The sequence below is a fragment of the Triticum aestivum genome, chromosome 7A (assembly GCF_018294505.1).
Source record: "Triticum aestivum cultivar Chinese Spring chromosome 7A, IWGSC CS RefSeq v2.1, whole genome shotgun sequence".
Lineage (NCBI taxonomy): Eukaryota > Viridiplantae > Streptophyta > Magnoliopsida > Poales > Poaceae > Triticum > Triticum aestivum.
The window spans coordinates 454,776,559-454,793,995 of NC_057812.1; the positions used below are offsets into that span (position 1 = coordinate 454,776,559).

Genomic DNA, 17,437 nt, shown 5'->3' on the forward strand with positions numbered 1-17,437 from the left:
CAGAGAGAGTACTGGTTTGAAAAATCAATGAAAACCTTTCGCAAAAAATCCATGAAAACATGTAGTAACAAAATTCATACAAGTGAGTTACTAGTATATGAAAAATCCATGAAAATAGGTAGTAACAAAATTCATGCAAATGAGTTAAGCACAGTCCTCAAGCTACAACAGAGGAGCGGCAAAATCAATTGACTTGATTGCAAAATTCCTTAGCATTCATGCATACTAGATCGGAATCACGCCATGACACGAGGGTGCCAGTCCAATGCTTTGGTCAAGCAGGTAATGTTGAGTTAGTAGGAACCCAGATTCAGCATATGCATTCATACAAACAATTACCGAGCGATTCATTTAATAGGGATTTCATAATCTGAAGCATCAGTTACTGCATCAGTCAGTACATACCAGGAAAAAACATAAGAACAATACACTTCCTACCAAAACATATGTATCCTCTAAAATCAGAATTGACATGGACAAACAAAGGAATTGTTAACAAACAACACTTGGACGAAGCAAATCATTCTAAGCCTACAATTGATAAGGTGGCTGAGAACACATATGCCTGCCACGCAACTCTGTACCGGCCAGCTGCTGAGTAATGTATTTAAATAGGGATCTCACAATCTGCAACGATAGTTAGGAAAGATTTCATAAAGAAGCAAGGGTATTACTAATGGCAGGGGGCAAGCATTATTGGCTTCTTGGCAGTCGCTTAATATGTCAATCTTTTGATCGTCATCTTCAACCTCCTTACAGTCTGGACATCTTCTCCTTTAAATCACTTGAATGGTCTTCAAATAGCATTGCCCACGAAGATATGCATCACTACCGCAAGCCACGCCGATGCATACACCACAAGAAGGAGCAGCACCACAATCTCGTCCATCTCTGCGATGTCGCGGTTGTGCCTGTCCTGCGAAGCGCCGAGGAGTGACGGCGAGCTAGGTTAGGATCGGCAGTGGCACGAGCACTGCGACAGTAAGAGAAATAGGGAAGGACAAGTGCACGAAAGAGGCGGGTCAAAGCAGCGAGGACGTACCTTGAGGACGATGCTACCCGACCTCCTCCTCCTTGATGACGAGGAAGCACCAAGGGCAGCTTGATGCTTGCCGGTGGCCTCCCTGATGAATTGGAGCCGAGCACTACGGGGTCAAAGGTGCATCACCTCATGCTTCTCCCGCTGAGCACCGAGGAGAGGGAGGCCAGCTTGGGAGCGAAAGAGGCAGAAGTTGAATACATGTAAGCAATCAACCAAGAAATGAGATGCTATATGTGAATAATATACAAATGAGGAGATGCTATATAAATGACCTGCAGCGCGCCTTGCCCTGCGGTGCTGGAGCAGACTGTTGTGCCTAAGCATGTGTGCCAGCCAGGCAGAAGCATTTATCCTGATTAATAACAATAGTAGTTGAGCTGCTATTGCGCCGCCAAGTTCTGTTTGCACACAGTAGAAGGGAACCAGAAATATTATATAAGCCTTGCTCGTTTTTGTAAGGCGTGGAACAAAGAAACGCTCCAGGCCTTCGTATCAATATAGAGAAGCTGAGCCTAGGTGTATAAATTACGAACGTTTGTTCTGCTACATCAAAAATAGAAGGATCAGTATGCTCATGTACTTGGAATTGTAAAGACAAATTTAAAAGTATCTGCTGCTGATAAAAAAATTATAACAAGATTTGGTGAAATGTCAGTAGGCTCTTAGGATCAGGGCAGCAGTCTTCGCCGTCTAAAAGTCTCTTGTTTGTAATTACACAAAAATGGAGTTTCATTTGTTTGTAATTACACAAAAATGGAGTTTCATTTGTTTGTAATTACACAAAAATGCAGTTTCCTTTGTTTTTTCCACATACACAAAAATGGAGTCTCCTTTGTTTTTCTACATAAACAAAAATGGAGTTTGCTAATGCAATCACATGTAGCAGAGTTGTTCAATCAATGGACAGGGGGGAATGATATATACACTAACCACCACAAAGTCGTGTAACAAAAAACAGAGGAAAAACTGAAGGAAGAGCAAACATGGCCAACTTCACAGGAGAGGTAGACATGCCTTTGCCGGGAGAGGAGCAGGGTAGCGGTCATCGCCGTCACCGGCAGGAGGTGTCTCTAGTGAGAAAAGACATGGAAGCAAGCTGGAGATTCACGACTCAGCCACAATGAACTCCATTAAAATCCTTTGAAGCATTCAATTGCCACAACAGACCTAGAGGAAATAGCCCAATTAGCTCACCCGCTCACCAAAAATAAGAAATGGAGGGAAAGAGATCCAAGGACACAAACCTACACTACAATGGGTGAGTGGATAAGAAGCATAAACATGTAGCAATACAATAAGCCTCTGAAGGAGACATGGCGGCTCAGCGGTGACGGCAAGAGAGATGGGCCGCTGGCTAGCCTCCTCTTCAGTCTCAGCATAGTACCTACAAAGAAATGTACCCCTTTAGAAATACCGAACCATTACAAATGCAGCCTCCCATAAAAATATAACCCTCTTCTGATAATAACAAAAATTCTAGTAAATACATATTTCATTAGCAAGAGAACGGGCAACCTCTTTGTTTGTTGATAGCTTAGCAGGCTCCAAAAGCAGGGAAAACTCTTGTTGGTTGATAGCTTGTAAGTCACTAAAGGTAGCTTGAGGTCCCCACACAAAAATTAAGTCCTCTGAGATCACATAAGATACATAATATAAATTTCAAATATTTACAAATAAAGTCGCAGTTTGGTTTGGTCTGTTCCCTTGAAAGAAAATTGTAATGCCCATCTCAGCATTAGTAATACAAATCCATCTTTCAACAATTAAGTACAAAATAATATATTCAACTATCTGAGCATAGTTCTCAGGAAGAATACTTGTTGTGTGGAATGGATCAGTGAGTAAGAAACAGAACAAATAATATTAAGATAACTATGATGCATCTCAATTCAGATGGGTCACTGACCAAAGGGTTATAAGCATTGCAATATTATATACTGACCAAATTAGTATTGCTCAGTATAAACGTAAGGCCTCTTGTTTAGGACAAAGGATAGATATTTGATATATCACAGGAAATGTAGCATGATATAATAGTATCAGGAGTACATAGATTTCACAGAGGTCTATTTTTAAAATGGCCACAACTGCAAAATTCCCTCTCGAGATCCCCAATGCTTCTGGTCACAGGGCAGCGGCCGCGGCTCCGGAAAGAAAATAAATAAATTCCTGCACTTCAAGAAAGCAAAGAAATCAAAAATCAGTTTTTGCAATGGTTTCTGCGCTAATTCAGTTTGTGCGCTAAAACAGAGTGTATCTAAATATTCAGTATCTAAACTAAAGAATATTTGTGGAATAGCTGAACTTCTAAACTTACACGTAGATCAACGGTAAATGTTCAGTCTTTTCAGTTCCTGTTCTAATTCATTTTCTGCACTAAAACAGAGTATATGTAAAGGTCCGGTATCTGAACTATCGAAGGTTTGTGGAACATCTGAATTTTTAAACTTAAACTGAGATCAAAAGTAAAGGTTCAGTCTTTTCAGTTTCTGTACTAATTCAGTTTGCGTGCTAAAATTCATTTTCTGCACTAAAACAGAGTACATCTAAAGATTCAGTTTCTGAACTATAGAAGGTTTGTGGAACAGTTGATTTTTTTAACTTAAACAGAGACCAAAAGTAAGGGTTCAATCTTTTCAGTTAAACAACGATCAAATATACAATCCTTTCAGTTCAATAGAGATAAAATGTTCAGTTTTGGCTAACATACTGATCACATGTACTCAATTATTTCCCTAAGACAGATTCATATGAGTTCTTCTACATGAACAGAGCACATGTTCAGATCAACACAAACAGGAACAAAACCCTAGGCATGCTTAAAAAATAAGCCTCGATACCATAATTTAACATCATTCCATTGTCATATACATGAAAGCCACAACAGAGCTGACGCAATCGACCTTGATCATAGATGGGAAAGACCCTACTGATTAAAGCATTGCGCTAATACAAACACCTACATTTCACTTACATATGTAATTCACAGCTTGTAGACACACAACTTGTAGACACGTATAGAAAAGAGATCAGGCTAATCAGGAGGAAGAGAGAAGTGTGGGTACCTGCAAGAAAGCTTACTGGCATGACTCATATCAGAAATCCTCCTCTGAACTCATGAAGAACCAATAGCATTGCGAACCATCGCTTATCCCAGAATAACAAAGTGCAACTTACTCTTAACCAGATTAGATCAAGGACCAACAACAAACAATAAAAGATCAAGAACAACGTATATGCAACAAAGGTATGAGAGAGAAGAAATATTTACATAAGACGACTATAAACACTGGAGCATAAATAAGCAACACCTTTAAATACAAATAAAAAGGGTTCGGGGTTCCATGCATAGTGGGCTCAGATTCGCCTTTCCTCGATCGTATAATCTACCCCCATCATCTCCTATCGCCAGATCAATCTGTTTATACAGTGGAGCTGCCCTGGTTATCACTCAACAAGAATGACCATCCAAGGACAGAACAATAAGTATCACAGGATCAAAAAGGATTCTAGAGACAAGGAAGGATCCAACTTGATACCCACAGGTGCCTCGATTGCTCAAAGGCACACTTATTTCAGCCATGGCTAATCATCATCGCCCTAGCAAGAATGGCTTCCGACCGACGGGGCACGTGATTCAAACGCGGTGGCACGAGATATCTCACCGCGGGAGTAACTATTCATTGCTATAGGAGCTCGGGCTCGATCCAACGGCCGAGATCAATCCGGATCGAGATCCGACGGCCAGAATCGCATCAGGAAATCGATCCGACGGCCAAAAGTGCCTGAGATCCGAGGAGCCATCCGAGGAGCCAGGGAACTTGTCGCGGGTCTTATTTCTGGATGGATCACCAGATCAATATGTTCTTACGAGGGTGAAACTGCCTTGGTTATCACTCATCAGAAATGACCATCCAAGGACAGAGTCACTAAAATGAGAACATGATCAAAACAGTTCAAAGAAACGACGGAGGATCCAAATTAATACCCACAAGTGCCTCGATTACTCGAGAGCATGCCTATATCATCCATAACTAATCATCATAGCCTGGCCATGTCCCATACAATAGCCTAAGCAGAGCAGGGGAAGATGGAGCTCACCGAGGGAGGTTGTAGCCAAGGCAGTACTCAGTGGGCACCGGGGTTTCGCCTGAACGCCGTCCAACCGGTGAGGAACCACGTCTGAGTTGCGCCTTGCACCATCCCACCGACGAGCATGAATGCCAATGGCACCAAAGCGGCCAAGGATGATTCAGATTGGGGGACGGGGGACGGGGGGGGGGGGGGGGGGGGGGCGACGGGGAGGAGAGACAGAGAGAAGGGAACGAAGGGGGCGAACGAGAAGCGAGCCAGCCGCCCTCCCCCACCACATAGCCGCACGGAGCCAACCACCGTCCACCACGCACGCGGCCTGGACAGGAAATGACGAAAAAGCCCTCGGCGGGGGGCAAGATTTACGTGCGGTGGCACGAGATATTTACCGCAGGCGCGCGCACGACTGAACGCACCGGCTGCACCCGCACACCCGCTCGCTGACGGGCGCGGCCCACCCGCCGGGACCCCCCAGGTCAGCGACAACCGGTCAAACGGAAGGAGTAATCGACGGGGCAAGCCAAACGGGATCAACCATGCTACAGGGGAGGGGGATTCGATCCGACAGCCGACGTCCTTCCACCGCTCGATCGGACGCCCAGAAACCCATCAAGCAAATTGATCCGATGGTCAAAATGCGCTAACCGCTGAGAGCGCCGGTGGCTCCCTTCGTCTCATATTTCTGGATAAAGCAGGGCAATAATCCAGTTATCTTTGATCAAGACCAAGAAATGAATTAGTTGTCCCAGCTAGCCACTATAATTCTGCAACCAACAGACCATTGTTTCCGGAATGTAGCAGCAATCATGTAAACAAAGTGGGACTAAATATGGTATTGCAGAACAACGAACTATCCGTAGGTACACAACAACCTAAAAATGGCATCCAGCAGGGCAACCTAAAAATGTAACTAAGCTCATGAGCAACCCGTAGCAACAATAACAGCAGTTCCAACAACAATATCCTAGGATAACATCATACAAAAGAAAAAAGATCGAGCGTGCGTGCGTATAGGAAGGCATGAAGGAAGCGACAAGAATAGAGTAGCACCTGAGCTGGTACCAGCCACCAACAGCCAAGATCATGAGACAACCACAAGCAACAACAACAGCAGTCCCGGATGTGTAAACAGATTGCAGAACAATACCAAAAGTGCATCTGAAAAATGGATTAGAGATTTTAACAATACGGACATGCAGTTCCCAATAAATTAAGCTCCTGTAGCAGGTGATGGTGCCGGTCAACATTGTTCACAAATACAGATATGAAAAACGAAGAAATAAATTAAGGCATAACACTAAACTATGACATTCCCATTCAGCATTCTATTATACTGTTAAGAATGCCATTGGTCTGCTTGGCCTAGCATGGCGAAAACATCTGAACTGCTATAGATTCAGAGATATGTGCAAAAAATAAATATCAAAGGAAGCCTCATGAACTGTTTGTAAGCCTGCAATTGTAGGCTTTACTCTTATAATTATTAAATTGCCTAGAATACAAAATAAAATGTTGAATCATCTGATGTACAAAGCTAAAGACAAGTATCAAAGGAGGTATAATCAGTATGCAGTATTATCACGGTGCTAGATACTACTATTCCAAAACACCAAAACATACAAAATACACCTAGAGGAATTCTACCTGAATTAGTATCACCCAGGTGGAACACACCTAGAAGCTGAATCTTTTGAGTTTTTATTTACCTTGAGCTATCTCCTCTTGTTGTAGTTGGGGCATGAAGAGTTTATCCTTCAAAAAAAATGAACATGTCTCCTGCAATGAGATAGCCTTTTTCATTAACCTATGATTTCCATAAAGAGCATATAGTTAAGAATGCAGGGTGGCACAACAGAAGGAAATGAAGAACCTGTAATATAATGATGATGGCAGCCACAACCAACAATGTGAGTAAGATGGATAGCAAACTTAATAAACGGGGCAGCGGCCTATGCAGCCAATGCAAAACCTGTGTCGAAGTTGGGTTCATATATATCCTCCTAATCCTAAGCACATAAAGATGTTATTTGAACAATGGCTGACAGATTGCTCAAAGTTCAAGTGCATTGTTCAGCATCAGCTCTCAATAATTTGTGCTTAATCCTGTACCAATTATATACCTTGTGGATTTACATACTTGAGGATACACCAAATCCATAAATGAAACAAGAGTGCATAAAAAAGAGCATATATAAGTGAAGAAGAATGTAACCTTGTAACTATATTTGAGGTAAATTTGAGCAGTTCCACTAATCTTCATAGGCAAAGTATACATCCAATGCCTAATTAGCACTCCCACTTCCCATACATAATCAGGAGCAAGGCCAAGGATTGATGCCCAAATCCCTCTATCAAAAAAGGATGCTCTGCGCTAGCTCCATGAATAAATGAGTACTCGTCCATGCCATTTTAACCTGTCACACACCAACAATATGGAAGATAAAACATTTAGCTTTCGGAAAATGGATTGTTACATGGGTGAAATTAATTACTAACAACTACAACCATGTTATATTTATTATCATGTTCAAGGTAAGTAACTTAGCGAGCCAGTGCCAAACCTTTCCCTTCCCTTGTCACCCCTGATAAGGACAAATCAGGCAGCAGGCAAAAAAAAGGTAACAAAAACATAGGAATCTAGGCAGACCACGACAACCTCCTACACAACAACAACAATATCCGAGCACCTAATGCATCCCAGCACCAGACAAATTAAGAAAGGCAACAAAAATCTACCCCGGATACAGGCACGAGGCCTAGTCTCCTGCAAAGCAACAACAAATACCAGGGATCCAAACAGAACCGAGCACCTAATCTATCCAAAGGAATCCGATCAGAACCAGGATCGAGCAACCAATGCATCCAAGAAAAAGATTCGGGCAGTCAACACATCCAAAAAGCTACAGGAGCTGCACATAACAACTAATAGCTCTGCTAGACAGGAAGGAAAAGGAAGAGCTCGCCAACCACGAACCTTGCAACATCTCGACACGGCAACGAACAGCAGGCTGGCCGAAGCTTCGACAAACGGAACAAACAACAACTAGAGAGGACCTGCAATGATAAATCCGACACAAAATCAATGTAAACATGAAAACCTAGAACCGAAAGAGAAGATAGACCAGCATCTCTAGGCAAGAGAATGGATCACCTGGGCGTCGTCGGAGTGGATGTGCTTGGAGAACCGACGCCGGCGGAGGTCGTGTCGCGCCAGGGAGCACCGACGCCGGCGGCGGCCTTGTCGCGCTGCGCCTCCTCGGCGCTGAAGGGTGCTCCAGCACCATGCACGAAGCAGGGGCTCGACGCATGGGATTGGGGGCCGGTGTCGCCCTGGGCCTTCTCTCCGCCGAAGGGCACTCCGCCAGCGTCGATGGATCAGGGGTTGGAGGCGCGGGATCGGAAGCCGGCGTGGCGCAGAGGAGAGGAAGAGGAGAACGCACGCGGGGGAAGTCGAGGAGGACGAGCGGCGGCGGCGTGAGGAGGCCGAGGGCAGCGAGCGCTGCGGCGCCATGGATTGGGTTCCGGGGGAAGATTCGGATTGAGGGGGATGGGGGAGGAGAGACAGAGAGAAGGGAACGAAGGGGGCGAACGAGAAGCGACAACCGGTCAAACAGAAGGAGTAATCGACGGCGCGAACCAGACGAGATCAACCATGCTACAGGGGAGGGGGATTCGATCCGACGGACGAGATCTGCCGGCGGCTCGATCCGACGGCCGGAACTCCATCAAGCGAACCGATCGGACGGCCAGGAGGCCCAAATCGCTGAGGAGCCAGGGAGTTCGAGCGGATTCGTTTTTCTGGATATTTTCCCACAGGGGTCTGATTACCTTGAGGCCTACACGGCGTCCGTCTTGGGTGCCAAACCTGAGGTGTTCTCACAAAAGGATATGTTCTCCCTGCACCAAAAATTACAGCCGACAGTCAAAAGGAAAAACGAGTTACAGTCGATCCTACTCTGCCAAAGCTTCTACCCTGTACCCTGAAGCAAAAGTAACAGGACCAGTATCTGAAGCCACGTTTTAATGCCTGATCTGATCTGAAGCGCCTCCCAGAAGGAAATGTAGATGGAAGGAGGTGGTAGTGGTGCTGTCACTTTTACTCTCAGATCCGGCCGGAACCTGCAACGCAACAAAGATCAGTAACAACAACATGGCACCGGAGCAGAGCCCAGAGGTCAGAGGAGGACCGAGGCTCCTAAATGCGCAGCATGCGTGCCGCGTGCCTAGTACTATCAGCTACTCCAGTACAGTACATAGGTAGCCTGGGCCATCATCACATTTGAAATCTCAAAACAGGCCAGACTTTATTTCGTGCCGCGCATTTACAACCTGATAACAGGGTATCCAAAATGTAGCAGCACACCACACCACACATTTACAGTAGAGAGGGGAAAAGATGACGATACAATCAGTGATCAGTGTCACCGGACCAGACTGAACTGAAGTGGTTGCTGCCAAATTGATGCAACCATTGATTAACTACTAGTAGTAACTGGCTAACTGCATAGAGCAGAAACTTAGCTTGCGACGAACTGTCAGGTTCCTGAGCAAGGAACATACCAACCGATCCATGGAACTGGAGCTGAGAATGAAAATGGCAGCTTAGCTAACAAGAAAGAAGTTAACGCAACGGCAACGATCACTCATTACTGGGGGGCGCCGAGCTGCTGTAGCACAGTGGCCATGGCGGGGCGCTGGCCAGGCGCCTCGCTGGTGCACAGCAGCGCGATCCCGGCCAGCTTCGCAGCCTCGGGCCTCGAGAACCTGGCCCCGAGGCGGGGGTCCACGAGGTCGTCGAGCTTGGCGGCACCGCCGGGCTCCGCGTCGCCCACGGGGCAGCGGAGGAGGTGCTGCGAGACCGCCTTCTTGCCTGTGAGCACCTGGAACACGACCACCCCGAAAGCGTACACGTCGCTCTTGTCCGTGAACCGGCCGGTGGTCGTGTACTCCGGCGCCAGGTAACCCATGGCAGCGCTGCCCTTGAGCGTGGAGAAGACCACGTCGTCGGCCAGCAGCTTGTGCACGCCGGAGCCAGAGAGGCGGGGCACCAACAGGTGGTCCAGGAGCACCTTGTCTGCCGAGATGTTCTGGTGGACAAGAGGGGGCTTGCTCGGTTTGCTGCTGTGCAGGTACTCGATTCCTGAAATAATTCAGAATTTCAGTACGTGCAGAGAGTAGAACTAATCACTAGGTTATATAAACATTGAAATGGCCCAGCAATTTTAGTTTGTTCACTTTCACGAAATGCAGCTTAAGTATTACTGGCAACAACAACAAAAATGTTGGCCCCGGAAACTTAGGCTGTCTATTTCATGTTTCAACAGATAGAAATGGTGGTATATTATACCTTTGGCAATGCCGCTGATGATGGAGACCCGAGTTGGCCAGTCGAGGATCCTCGTCTCGGCGTCTCCGTCCTTGATATCCAAATACCGGGAAAGGCTACCGTTCGCCATGAACTCATAGACGAGGAAGCACTCCCCTCTAGCACGGGAGCGGCAGAAACCCCTTAAGCCAACAAGGTTCTCATGCCGCAGCGATGTAAGCATGCGGAGCCCTTTCAAGAAGTCGGCCTCCTCCGACTTACAGCTGCTCTTGTTGATGCTCTTGACGGCGACGACCGAGCCATCCCGCATTATCCCTCTATGTGTCGCCGCAAAGGTGCTCTTGCCAAGCACATTGATGTCCGAGAAGTACTGCGTCGCGCACTCCACCTCTTCTAGATTGAACCTCACACTCGGGGACCCCTCCGGCGATAGCCTTACTCCGTGCTGTGATCCCTCCGACGAAGTGTCCCAGCCACTGGAATACTCAACATTGATAAGTGAGGAGGCACTCTTCTGATATGTTTCCTTTGATTGCTCCAAACTAGGCCTGCCTTTCAAGCTCTCCACAGAGCAACCAACCTTCTGCTTCTGCCGGCGGTGCCACGAGAAGACAGATAGACCACAAGCCGCCACACCAGCTATAATAATGATTGTTCCGGCAAGAACAGCTCCCGAAGAGAGTGTCGATGACCTCGAGCATGCGCCGTTGTCGCAATTTCTGTTTTGACTGGTATTTTGTGGAGTTTGCTGTGGTTTGATGGAGGTTGATTCGGGTTTATGCGGCATTTGATCATCGACGTTCTCATCGTTAGGACAGGCTTTCAGAGTATCAAAATGAGACCCGCAGAGCTCTAAATTGTTGTCAAACTTAAACCCGTGACCCAATTTCTTCAGACCTACAGAATATCAGTGGACAATTCAGATGGTGCAGAGGCAGTGAAATTGTAACCATGGACACCATTGTTGAACACTACCTACCAGAAGGAACACTTCCTGAAAGTGTATTGTTTCGGAGGTCCAATGTTGCAATCTGTGGGATACCGGCAAGCTTGGAAGGGATGGAGCCAAACAGGTGATTGGAGCTCAAGTCCAGACGTGTCAGCTCCGGCAAGTCCCCTAGAGACGCCGGTATCGCCCCGGTGAGTTGGTTGGACTGAACGGCAAGAACAGTGAGCTTCTTGAGCTCACCCAGCTGAGTTGGGATGCTCCCTGAGAGCTGGTTGTAGCCCAGCTGCAGCACTGCAGGAATGAAGAACACAAACTTCTCAGCCATTTACCATTAGAGAAGAACAATCGATTAGCCATTTTAGCCATTATACTGTTGCAAATTGATTAGTATTCCAACTTTTTGGTACGGCTAATTAATCAAATCCTGGAAGTGGACAGATGATTAATTATAATGGCCACTGTGAGCTGTAGGAACAGTCCATGTACAGGGAATAAATGTGGATCGCATTTCAGAGGTTGAATGCACACATCAAGTAGCCGTGCAAGCGAGTCCGCATAGGACAAGATGTAATCAGAAGAATTCAAAGTTTTGGTCCATGCAGGTATTTAGCAGCAGACAGGAAAATGGGAGGGCGAGCCACCAGTACAAAACAAAACAAAATGTACTGTACTTGACAAATTCAAATTCTGAGTACCAGATGTGTACCGAATGTCATCAAATTCAGGATAAGAAATACACGTACTACGTACCCAGAAGTACTAAAACTGATTTGCCAGATTACAAATATAACAATGTGGGATTATTTTTTCGGTGCCACTTTCAAAACTGAAGAACTCGCTGAGTAGTAAGTACAGTACCTTGGAGGCGATGGAGGCGGCCGAGCTCGATGGGGATGCCCCCGGACAGGTTGTTGACGCCGAGGTAGAGCTCCGCGAGGTCGGGGAGGTCGCCCAGCTCGCGAGGGATCGCCCCGCCCAGCTCGTTGTAGTGTAGGTACAGCCCGGTGAGTCCCGGGAGCATCGCCACCGCGGGCGAGACGCTCCCGGAGAGCCGCCTCCCCTGCAGGGAGACGACGGAAACCCTCCCCCGAGAGTCGCAGGAGACGCCCTCGAAGTAGTCCCCGCGGCCGCACGGGTCCCCGCCGCGGGACCACGACGCCAGCGCCGGCGCGCGCCCCGACGGGTCCAGCGCCGCCTTGATCTCCATCAGCGCGTCCGTCTCGGCATTGCCGGAGTTGGACGAGGAGGAGGTCGAGGCGACGGACGCGAGGAGGAGCAGGATGAGGCGGACGAGCAGGGCGTTCTTGGAGGCCATGGGAAAGGGAGGCGGGGATGCAGAGGCAGAGAACAGCAGAGTAGCAGCTTCGGGTGTGCGGAGGGGTTGGAATTTGGGGGCTTATAGTGGGGTTTGCGGTAAAAAGGACGATGTGGGGGTGGTGGGGTCAGTCAGTCAAAAGGCGTTTGGATGGACTGTAAAAAGGTGGAAAGCGGAGGGGGGTTTACGGGGATTTGCGATTCGCGTTCGATTACACGTCCACGTGTGGGATGGATCAGATACCGTATCTGTGTCAAGTGAGTCAGTACGATTGACAAATACAGTAGTACTCCCTTCGTTCCTAAATATTTTTTTAGAGATTTCACTATAAACTACATAAGGATGTATATAGACATATTTTAAACTGTAGATTCACTTATTTTGCTTCATATGTAATTTATAGTGAAATCTCTACAAAGACTTACATTTAGGTACAGACGGAGTACTACCGTACTTCAAATTGCGTCTTTTTTTCGAGAGTACTCCAAAATGACGTACTATATTTTTATAAAAGGCAGAAGATAATTACAATCAATCTAGCAAGATGCGAACATCCTATTTGACAAACACCAACACCGAAACGAATACAAAATCGCTCTCTCACAAAAGGATCTAAGCCTCCTACATCTAAACCAGTGAGCGATCACTCCCTGATCTCCGAAAGCACAAGCATCACCAGTTGCTCGGGCGTCCTTTAATCGTGCACTCTATTGAACACCCTCGTGTTTCTCTTCCACAACGCCCATGCCGTGCCGATCACGAAGGAGTCAAAACCACAACGAATTTTGCCTAAGAACCTCGTCCTTTGTTGGGACCACCACTCGGTAAATGTGGTACTCTGGGTTGGCGGTGCAATGTCCATTTGCATCGTGTCAAAGCAACGATGCCAAACCTCCCGCACGTAGACACATCTCGCGAGAATGTGATCTACGTTGTCCTGGTCCTGCAAGCAGGTGAAGCAAGCGGATGGCTCGTCCTGGAGCCCGTGCCGAGCGCGCCTGCCGGAAGTCCATAAGCGGTACTGGACCATGAGCCAAGCGAAGATCTTGCAACGCAGCGGTGCCCAGCTTCGCCAGATGGCCATGGCAGTCGGCGAACGCACTAAGCCCATACATAGTTTCTGGTAGTTCGATGTAGACTTCAGACTTGTCAGCATGCCAACTGAACTGATCAGGAAGGTTATCGTCCCGCGGCACCGTCGCAATGGCAAGGCACAGATGAGCCACCTGCATATGCGCTAGGAAAGAGATGTCACCTTGCACATCTCGCGACCACGTTATCCATTAGAGCCTGCCGGACAGTCCTGGCGTTGCGCGCCCTGGTGTTAACCATCTCCAAGATCATCGGAGCGATCTCGCCAACCGTGAATCCATGAATCCATCTGTCTGTCCAAAACATGGCCCTCTCCCCATTTCCAAGTGTAATCTTGATGAAGCTATTGAAGATCGATTCGACCTCAGCGTCCACAGCTAACGGGATGCCCTGCCATGGTCGGAGATGATCCGTTCTGCGAAGCCATTCCCAGCGCACTCTCAAATCGATGGCCTGCAGACTCAGATCCTTGATGCCCAGCCCACCAAAGCTCGTTGGCCGGCAAATTGTGTCGCATGCCACTAGGCACTGCACACCATTGACTTTGTCTTCCCCGGCCCAAAAGAAAGCCCACATCCATTTGTTGATTTGCTCGAAAACCCAAGCCTAGGCATCAAGAACCATGATTTGGTGTATCGGCCTTGCAGAGACCACTGATTTGAGAACGATGAGCTTGCCTGGTCTGTGTATGAGCCCTTTCTTCCACATTGGAACCACCTTCCTGAACTGATCAAGGAGCGGGTGCCAATCTGCGCGGCGCAACTGGTGGATCATTAAAGGAATGCCGAGATACTTGCACGGAAATGTACCCAATTGGCAGCGAAGAATCACTCTAACTCTCTGCCCATCCTCCTCCGCTCCATGAATTAGGATAGCCGCTGATTTGGCGAAGTTGATCTTGAGCCCCGATGCTTCACCAAAGACCTCGAGGATCTCTCTCACGCAATGCAGATCCTACGTATCCGGCTTGACGAACATGGCAACGTCGTCCGCGTAGATGGACAGCCTTTGCAAAGGCAGGATGTCATGGAACAAACTAAGCACGCCCGCGTCTGTGGCTTTGCAGATCAACGCTGTAAGCACGTCCATGGCGATCACGGAAAGTAGGGGGGCATCGGGTCCCCTTGGCTCAAGCCTTTAGCATGATAGATTGTACGTCCCGGGCTCCCATTCACAATGATCTTTGTGCTTGCTAAAGATAGCAGCGTGGAGACCCATCCGGTCCACCTCCATCCGAAACCCCTGGCCCTCAAAACTTCCAGAAGGAAGGGCCACGAGAGCAAGTCGAAAGCTCTTGAGATATCAAGCTCAAGGAAGAGACCCTTGATCTTAGCCGCATAGATTTTGCGGACGACTTGCCTAACTAGGAGGTAGTTATTATAGACGCTTCTTCCTTTGATGAAAGCTCACTAGTTTGCGCTGATTACTTCGTGCAATCTCCTGCGCGCCCGCGTGGCCAGAATCTTGGCAAAGAGCTTAGAGAAGTTGTGAGGGAGGCTGATGGGCCTAAAATCCTTAACCTCCAAGGCCTCCGCAGTCTTAGGAATCAGCACAATGTGCGCCTTATTGATCTTGCAAAAAACCCTGCCGTCCCCCACATACAGCTTAAGCAAGGCTGCCATAATGTTGTGATTAATCACCGGCCAAGCTTTGTGATAGAACAGCCCGATGAAGCCGTCGGGGCCAGGGGCTCTATCCGGTGGGAGCTCCTTGATCACGCTCCAAACCTCCTCCTCTGTGAACATCTCCTCCATGTCCGTGAGGTTTAGCTGTGGCAAGCCAAGCAGATCGAGATTTAAGGAGTGCTCACGCGTATTGGTCGTACCCAACAGCCTGTCATAGACCCCGGCAAACATGTCCTCAATTATGCCTTGGTCCATGAGGATCTCCTCCTCATGCTTAAGCCGAGCGATATAATTCTTTGACCTCCTGTCGTTGGCCATGGCCTGAAACAGCTTAGTGTTGGCGTCCCCCTCTTTCAACCACCTGATGCGCGATATCTGATGATCAATTGTCCGCTGGAGCGAGGCAAGGCCCAACAGCGCAACCTTGAGCATCTTCCACAACCACCATTCCATGTCCGAGAGCTGGCGAACTTCCGAGGCTTGGTCGAACCTTAGAATAAACTAGTTGGCCACAACCATGAGGGTTTTGATGTTGCCAGCTTTTCGTTGCCCCCAAGCCTGAAGGTAGACACTCGTATTTCTATATAGAGCATCCAAGCGTTTGAACGGATCCACAATCTCCTCGTTACAAGTCCAGGCCTCCCGGATCGCATCGTCAAAGCCCTCCAATTTAGTCCAGAAGATCTCGAATCGAAATCGCTTCTTATGATGAAGATGAGTGTTTGTCGACAGATGCAAGGGGGCATGGTCGGAAACACCCGTGGAGAGGGCTTGGAGCAGGTGATCCGGGTGCAACAACTCCCAATAAACCACTCCAACACCCAGTCTATCTTTGTGAAGGTGGGAGCATTTCTTTCGTTCGACCAAGTGAACATCCGACCATGCATATAGAGCTCCTTTTAGCTCATGATCATCCATAAAGCTTCGGAATTTGTTCATCGTCGTTCGGTTAATGTGCTCGTTGCTCTTCTCCGACGCCCCCAGGATCATGTTGAAATCTCCTAGCACCATCCACGGGCCAGGGCATAAAGCTCTACAGGCATATAGATCCAGGAGGAATTGCGTTTTGAGTTCATCACCCTGGGGCGCATACACTGCAGAGATCCACCACTTCTCTCCGTCCTTATTAGTCACCATGCCCGTAACAAAGTTGGAGTCCAATTGGATGTGGTCAATTGTGATCACCGTGGTGTCCCAGGTGAGCAAGATGCCACCACAGGTCTCCTCCGCCGGCAAATAAGCAAAACCCTCAAAGGACGGCCCGACACATTGCATTACAATGAACTGATCGATTACATCAAGTTTAGTCTCCTGTAAATAAACCAAATTGACTTTCACCGAAGTAACAAACTCCCTCACTGTCTTCTTCTTCGTGGGGTTGTTGAGTCCGCGCACGTTCCAGCACAAAACCTTTGGGTTGTACATCTTTGGAAAGCTAGGCGTCCACCCACACCAGTGTGCGCATCAGAGCACGACGATGGCCGTGTCCCGCGCACCCGCCAATTCCTCCGTGGGCGTCACAGCCTTCCCGAACAGCGCCATGATTACCCTGATGTGCTACTCGCACAGAGGCGAGTCAAAAAGACTCTGGAGCTCTTGCACTGCTGCCTCGTCAGCCACCAAGTCATCAGGAACAAGGCCGAGTGCGCGTAGCAGGACATTCTCCGCCGATTTTGGCTTGGCAGCGCTGACATTGGCACTTCTCTTTGCAGCCCTGGTCATCCTCTTGGGGGCGAAATGCTCAACCTCGAGGCGGAGGGAGGAGGCTTGCACCTCACGGAGGAGCGGGGGTGCCAACTTCTTCATGGGATTGTTGCAGAAGGCCTTGAGCCTGTCGAAGGCTCTAGATTCTTGCGCCGTCATCCCTCCCCGAGCACGCTCGGTAACCGCAGTCGTCATCGTGCGCTGCTCCTCAGTGCTAATCTCTCTAGCAGCAGGCGCGGGTGGGAACAACTCCCTTGCATGGCTAAGACTCGCACAACTCCAAGTTCCAGTC

General features: G+C 48.1%; 1 protein-coding gene and 2 long non-coding RNA genes across 13 annotated transcripts; all 3 read right to left on the reverse strand.

Annotated features, from left to right (window-relative positions):
* Nucleotides 1–318: 318 nt before the first annotated feature.
* Nucleotides 319–1,578, reverse strand: LOC123147528 (uncharacterized). The gene is made up of 2 exons (XR_006473237.1): nucleotides 1,043–1,578; nucleotides 319–916 (listed from the first exon to the last, which is right to left on the reverse strand). It is a non-coding gene; the product is annotated as an uncharacterized lncRNA (long non-coding RNA).
* Nucleotides 1,579–2,051: 473 nt separating this feature from the next.
* LOC123147529 (uncharacterized) lies at nucleotides 2,052–8,842 on the reverse strand. Of its 11 annotated transcripts, none has more exons than XR_006473248.1 (9): nucleotides 8,286–8,842; nucleotides 8,109–8,188; nucleotides 7,005–7,548; nucleotides 6,841–6,910; nucleotides 6,185–6,292; nucleotides 4,108–4,220; nucleotides 2,558–3,211; nucleotides 2,287–2,426; nucleotides 2,058–2,209 (listed from the first exon to the last, which is right to left on the reverse strand). It is a non-coding gene; the product is annotated as an uncharacterized lncRNA (long non-coding RNA). The 11 variants fall into 11 exon arrangements; XR_006473247.1 differs by having other exon boundaries at nucleotides 4,108–6,292; nucleotides 7,005–7,140; nucleotides 7,347–7,548; nucleotides 8,286–8,826; XR_006473243.1 differs by having other exon boundaries at nucleotides 6,841–7,548; nucleotides 8,286–8,841.
* Nucleotides 8,843–9,412: 570 nt separating this feature from the next.
* On the reverse strand, nucleotides 9,413–12,774 carry LOC123147527 (leucine-rich repeat receptor protein kinase EMS1). The gene is made up of 4 exons (XM_044566801.1): nucleotides 12,268–12,774; nucleotides 11,440–11,700; nucleotides 10,482–11,357; nucleotides 9,413–10,274 (listed from the first exon to the last, which is right to left on the reverse strand). Exons 1-4 carry the CDS (start codon nucleotides 12,722–12,724, stop codon nucleotides 9,781–9,783), a joined length of 2,088 nt encoding a protein of 695 aa, XP_044422736.1. The 5' UTR covers nucleotides 12,725–12,774; the 3' UTR covers nucleotides 9,413–9,780.
* Nucleotides 12,775–17,437: the final 4,663 nt, after the last annotated feature.

Bases quoted from the DNA above. Each gene is read 5' to 3' on its own strand.
- LOC123147527 (XM_044566801.1), bottom strand. From the start codon at position 12,724: ATGGCCTCCAAGAACGCCCTGCTCGTCCGCCTCATCCTGCTCCTCCTC. The intron at 11,701-12,267 runs GTACTGTACTTA...TCATTCCTGCAG, and splicing joins CCGCCTCCATCGCCTCCAAG to TGCTGCAGCTGGGCTACAAC. The intron at 11,358-11,439 runs GTAGGTAGTGTT...GATATTCTGTAG, and splicing joins TTCAGGAAGTGTTCCTTCTG to GTCTGAAGAAATTGGGTCAC.